The 6331-nt window shown below is 42.3% G+C and overlaps 1 protein-coding gene across 1 annotated transcript; it reads right to left on the bottom strand.

The window, feature by feature from the left end:
• Positions 1-41: 41 nt before the first annotated feature.
• LOC125893859 (green-sensitive opsin-like) lies at positions 42-5498 on the bottom strand. Its single transcript, XM_049584805.1, has 7 exons — positions 5414-5498; positions 2873-2910; positions 2262-2790; positions 1922-2090; positions 1109-1274; positions 748-987; positions 42-652 (listed from the first exon to the last, which is right to left on the bottom strand). The coding sequence occupies exons 3-7, from the start codon at positions 2644-2646 to the stop codon at positions 554-556; spliced, it is 1059 nt and encodes a 352-aa protein (XP_049440762.1). The 5' UTR covers positions 2647-2790; positions 2873-2910; positions 5414-5498; the 3' UTR covers positions 42-553.
• Between the last annotated feature and the right edge of the window lie 833 nt (positions 5499-6331).

The following is a 6331-nucleotide window of genomic DNA, read 5'->3' as shown; positions in this document are numbered from 1 at the left end:
CGTTTGAAATGAACCCATGTCAACACATATTCATGCATGCATTTATTTATTTAACTAAGTTCATTTTTAAATATATACAATGTTTACAATTCATGATGACCAACTCAGCAAGTGACAAAAAGACTGTGTTACATGGTATATAGTTGCCCATTTGGAGAATACGGTACAAAATGTGCTCCCCCCGATGTAAGAGAGAAAATATCAAATATGTTCTGTAAAGATGTTACGTGGATTCAATGGTGCCAAATAGCTTCAACCTTTCAGGGACAGCAGCCGTGCCTCTGACAGCAGGGGGAGTCAAGGTGAGCATCCACATACATGTGTTCACAGATCGTACCAATACTTGCAAGAATTCTGAATTCACATCGAAATGAAAAACACTTTCCAACATCCTTGAGAGAAAAGACAAGGTTGACGAGTTTGTTTCTGGAGCCATTCATCACTGGTCAAGTAGTCCAGACATCCCTGAACTTCACTCAGTCCACATCCAGGATTATTCCCGATCAAACAGACAGTAGAAAGGAAAATGTCCAGGTTATGAAAATGTCTATATTTAAGACACAGACGAGACTTCTGTCTTGCTGGCAGAGACTGAGGTCTCATCCTCCACCATGCCTCCCATTCCAATAGTGCTCAGCATGCAGTTACGGAACTGAAAAAGAGCAGAAAAGGATGTTGAAACAAGGAGCATGTAATGGGCATTGCGATGGGTTTAAACACTGGAAGACGATTTTCTCTTAAACCAACCTGTTTGTTCATCAGCACGTAGATAACGGGATTATACAGGGCTGAGCTCTTTGCAAAGAAGGCGGGGATAGCTGCTGTCATGGCGGTGAAGGCAGCTCCCTTGTTCATGAAGATCCATCCAGCGAAAGAGGCATATGGCACCCAAGCTACCAGGAAGCCGAAGACCATCAGGACGCACATGCGTGTCACTTCCCTCTCAGCCTTCTGGGTAGACTCTGACTCCTGCTGCTGGGCTGCAGCCTAAAGTGAGCGAGATCCCCCAAAAACATCATGAGAATTCATAGACACTTTTGCTGAGCTTTGAATGAAAAGCAGCTACAGAATGACTGGACTTCAGAGGTACAACATTTCATGAACTTACAGCTTTGACTGTCAGCACAAGGCTTCCATAAGTGAAGAAAATGAGGAAGACAGGAATGAAGAAGTGGACGACAAACATGTAGATCACATATGATTCGTTGTTGAAGCCTGGAGCCAGAGTGTAGTAGTCGGGTCCACAGGAGCACTGCATGCCCTCAGGGAGGTACCTGTGTGAGGTTTAAGACAAGGAATTATTGCAAATCATCTCTGCAACTGTACGACTATGCTTCTACACAGTGAATTCATCAAGCCTTTGTAGTTTGTTTCTCAATACTTTTAAATCATAACTGCCAAGTTTTAGAGATTTAAAAGTTTATTGTTTCCTTTTATTAAGGGAGCTGATCCCCTTAATTAAGTCAGCCTTTCGGTCAGGACCAAGAAAGATCTCCAAACCTTCCTGACATGCAATATGTCAGCCTCTCCTATGATGCTATTTTGAGTTGTTCCATCCATTCATTAAAGGTAATGTCTTAAAGTGTCTTAAAGTCTTTCTAAAGTCTGAGGTTATGTGCAAAGTGTTGCTTCGCACCTCCAACTTAAGCTATGGTCATTTCTTTGGAGTCCAGTAGCCTCCATTCAGAACTTTTGAAAGAGTAAGTGGTATTGTGCTTCCTGTGAGTATTTATGTCAGGAAGATATTGTTTCTTGGGGTTAGATCTTTAAATTTGTTTTTAATTTCCCCAAAGGATTTTATTCCATCTTATCCAGTCAAGTCTTCCATTAATTCTTGAGTCTACCCAGTATTTTACCATATAGAGTATTTAGAAAAGTCTCAGTTACTGTCAGTAAAATGACAAGTCCAAATGTGAATTACCTGGACCAGCCAGCAAGGGGAGGAGCGGCACAAGCCAGAGCCATGATCCAGGTGAAAAGGACTCCAGCTCCTGCATGAGTTCCAGTGAACTTGAAGCTTCCCATGGGTTTGCAGACAACAATGTATCTCTCAATAGCCAGCACGACCAGTGACCAGAGAGCGACTTCACCTGCAGAGAGAGAAGAAATCTTAGAGAGGAGCTTCAAAAGTGGACTTTTAGGTTGTTGGATGTTTAAGAAGTAAAGCCAATGGCCTTTGTACTCTAAAGTTCTGAGGAAACTTTAAAGGGAATTTTAAGAAGCTATTCAAGCATTATGAGAGACCACAGGTAGTTTTATACCTCCAAGTGTGGCCATGAATCCCTCGACAGCGCAGGCAGTGGCTCCCAGGATGAAGTAGCCGTTGATAGCAGATGTAATGGTGATGGTGAATCCGAAGGCGCACATGATCAGCCCAGCCACAGCCAGGTTGACGAGGATGTAGTTGAGAGGTTGCCTGAGCTTCTTGTTCTGAGCTGTTACCAGCAATGTCAGGCCGTTGATGGGAGTTCCAGTGCAGATCAGGAAGAACATGTAGCAAGCTAGAAGCTTGTACATGATGGGATCCGCCAAGTAGTACTGTGGGTACTCAAAAGGACTCCTAACGATCCCAGTCCTGTTGGACATGGGGATGTAGAAGTTCTGGCCCTCTGTGCCATTGGGCTCGATTCCGCCGTCCCATGCCATTTTCTCTGCTCTGTTGTTCTGCTGAGCTTCTTCAACTGGAGAACCCCAAGAGTGTCTGTGGACTCGATGGTCAGAGTTGCGGAGTCTGGTTTTTATACCTCACCACTAACCCTATCAGGACTTTGCCAAAATGGGATTAAAGGACTGAGAGAAATCAAATGAGGACGGTAATTCAACTTAACCCGGGATAGAGAGGCCACGGCCCCAAGTGATTTGCTCCACTTACCAGGTACGGGGGAGTTCTCCTAATCCTGATTACAGCACCTACAAGGAGTTTTTAACTGTTTATGAAACTGTCTCAATTAATATGGATGCCTCGATATGCCCTGGAAAAGCAAATGAGACCATCAGTAAGAAGATATGACTGAAGTTAGTTTAAAAGTTTTTTAGTCTCTAACTTCCTTTTATCCAATCTGTAGTCACATCTTCAAAACTTTAAACATAAGTAGCACAACATATGCACTCAATGAACACATTTCTAAAAATGACTAGATTCATGGATCTTTGTTGTCTTATTCATAAATGTTTGCGCACAGCATGCCAGAAATGAAAACCTAATGTTCAAAACCTTAAATGTAGTATAAAGCATCTGTGTCTGCAACAACGGCAGCTCAGAAGCTCCACTCAAACAGCTGCTGAGCATAGCTGAATGAACAGATCACTGAGACATTGAGAAGTTGATTTAAGTTGTGTGAACAGCTGATTCCTCAATCAGAAACACACACAACAAAATAATTAATTGGTTCAACTTAAAAAAAATTAAGGTAAAAAATTTGCATGCATCTTTTTAGGTTGTTCCAATTACTGAGTCTTTTATAATGTGACAACACAATTATATTAGTACACCCAGTGGGATTTGCTTCGATCTCGCAAAATTTAATTAGTTTGAACCAACAAAATATTAATCCAAAAGTTGTGGTGATGTTTATGGGTCAAATTATTTTATTTAAGATATTCTAATTTATTTATTTTTATTTCATCTACTGAAAAAAGGGAACAAAAATGCTTTGGATTTTGACCAACTTCTTAAAATAAGTTAATGTAACAAACATATTTTTTATGCTTTTAAAAAAATTTTACCTCATGAATAATTTTTCAGAGGATTGACTTTGTTCAGTGTGGACACAGAACAACTCAGAGGAGATGGTATAGGTTGGTAACTTTTCCTTTCTGTGTATGTTTTACTGCATTTGTGTATTTTATTTTTTACAAATCTGGAAGCAGAGGCTATGTATGTTGGATTTCTTTGTTGATTACTGGCAGCAATTTCATGTTGCTAATAAAGCTTTTAATGCAACAGTTTTGCAACTATTTTTTCTACTGTGCAGTAAAGATGGCCCATTTACTTTTAGATAGTATGTTGCCAAAAATGCACTTGCATGTTTGGTGCTCAGCTGAAAAAATTAAAGTGGTTTACAGTAAAATGAAAGTGATTATAAAGAAGCAATAGACTTAATATTGTATAGAATTAAACATTAAAGTGTTTTAAAGTCATTGTGCTATTGACTGAACATCCATCTTGGATAGAAATGATTTGATAATGAATCGGGTTTGCAGTGTTTTAGTAGATGTAGAGTAGGGATGGGCAGCACAAGCACTATTCGAAAATCATGGCAACTATTAAACAATTTTTCGAATAACCCCCCCCCCCCCCTTGGAGCCATGCACACAGGGATCCATTCATCATTACACCAGGGCCACACTGCCCGCGGAAGTGCTGCGAAGCGCAGTGCACCGAAATTCTCGCCCGAGCCGGAGCACATCCGTTCACATCGGGCATTTCTCCACGCCAGTCGACAAGCAGTTCTGCTCCCAGCTGTTGTCTCCATCACGCCAGGGCCACACCGCCCGCGGAAGCACCGCGAATAGCTTCGAAGCGCCGAGAAGAGAAGGCAGTTTCCTTTCGGCGCCCATGTTAACCGACTGTGTCGTCCACACTGACAAGCCAGGCAGTGAAAAACAAGAGCTAGGAGCAGAATCGCTTGTCGACGGCATGGAGAAATGCGCGTCTGATGTGAACGGAGGTGCTCCGGCGCGCACGAGAATTTCGGTGCGCTGCGCTTCCGCGGGCAGTGTGGCCCTGGCGTCACCCGGCTTGACACATTCGCTCGTGGCTCACCGCTTGCGCAGAAAACAGACCAGACACTGAAACAATCACTGCAGGGCGCGAGCCAACTACGGAGCTGCGCAGTGTGGCGCCGCCGGTGTGGATGACACAATGGGTTAACGTGGGAGCCGAAAGGAAACTGGCCTCGCTTCTCGGCGCTTCGAGGCTATTCGCAGCGCTTCTGCGGGCGGTGTGACCCTGGCGTTACGGTCCCTCGCCACCTCCTGCGTGCCTCGCTCTCAAATGACTGTGCATACTTGTTGTAGACTTGTGATACACAAGCTTTGCCTCACAGAGTTTGCACTGCACCTCATTTTCATTTATTTTGTCAAAGTTGTTCCACACAGAACTTTTTGATGACTGCAGTAGTCTCTGCATGTTTCTCCTGTTTGTAGAAGAGCATCAAACTAGCTGGTAGCCCATCTCACACCGCTGTAGCAATCCTATACTGCCCTCGTGCGGTTAGGAGCTGAATTGCATGTCAAATAAAGGGGGGGAATAAGACGGCGAATAGTAATAGTGTGCCAGGGCTGACGTCAAAACCCGGAACTTTAGCATCGCGCTGGTTCCCGGAAGAGAAAGTGAATGTGATTTTTGCATTGCGTTTTGGATTATGTCAGAAAATAAGCTCTGTGGCTAACACAAGTTTATGATACTTACAGGTTTTGTTCAGCAAGATAATCTTCACATATGAACACCTTTCATACCGCATTTGAAGCTTAAATGCGATCGGCAGAAGTAAAAAGCTAACGTTAGGCTTTAACGGACCACATGACTACTCCACGGTCACATGACTCTCGACGTCACCGACACTAAGCTTTCAACTGATTTCAGCCGCTTTATTTTAAAAACATTGTATAATGGGGAAATCGGACTGTTTAAGCTAAATAAGAAGCTGTAATGGCGGACTGCCAGCACTCTTGCCTGTTCGGGGGTGATGACGTTTAATGTCCCCGACAGGGTTTGTAGTCATATTGAGCAACTTGTTAGCAACCGCCTTTTTTACGACACGTAAAAGCTTCAAAATTCACAAGTAGGGTATTTACTGACGTGTTTTATGTCGTAGAACAAAACCTGAAACTCGCTTAAGCTTTTGTTAACCACAGACCTTATTTGAGGCATTTTACCAAAATCCCATTCAAAAAACATTTTGACTTTTAGACGAGAGAACCGGAAGTGCTAAAAGTGCTAACGGAGTTCCAGGTTTACTGGCACACTCTATAGTCGCATTAAAAAATTGATTTTTCAAAAATAAAACGACTATCGAAATTCGACAATCTTGACCCATCCCTAATGTAGAGTGCATAGGGAAGTTTTTTTGGGTTAAATTTTAAAATATAGAGTTAGCATTACAAAATGGAGTTTTGAGAAAAAAAAACCTATTCGGCTACAGGTGTGATGGATATGTTAAGTGTTAAGAGTTTAAAAAAAATATATAGCTTAGCAATTGAAGTGCATGATTTGTACTCAAAGTGTTTCGTGGAGCCAGTATGAAAATTACTTGTATAAAAATTAGGCTTCGAATAACAAATCAATTATGTGTTATGTTATGAGACTTGTTTCATGGCACCCAAGGAT

Source organism: Epinephelus fuscoguttatus, linkage group LG1 (genome assembly GCF_011397635.1).
Source record: "Epinephelus fuscoguttatus linkage group LG1, E.fuscoguttatus.final_Chr_v1".
Classification (NCBI taxonomy): Eukaryota; Metazoa; Chordata; class Actinopteri; order Perciformes; family Serranidae; genus Epinephelus; species Epinephelus fuscoguttatus.
The sequence above is the reverse complement of the archived record's forward strand: the minus strand, read 5'-3'. Positions and strand labels throughout refer to the sequence as shown.

Coding starts and splice junctions, on each gene's coding strand:
- LOC125893859 (XM_049584805.1), bottom strand. CDS start 2,646: ATGGCATGGGACGGCGGAATCGAGCCCAATGGCACAGAGGGCCAGAAC. Junction 1,275..1,921: donor CCCCTTGCTGGCTGGTCCAG/GTAATTCACATT, acceptor AACCTCACACAG/GTACCTCCCTGAGGGCATGC. Junction 653..747: donor ACGTGCTGATGAACAAACAG/GTTGGTTTAAGA, acceptor GCTCTTTTTCAG/TTCCGTAACTGCATGCTGAG.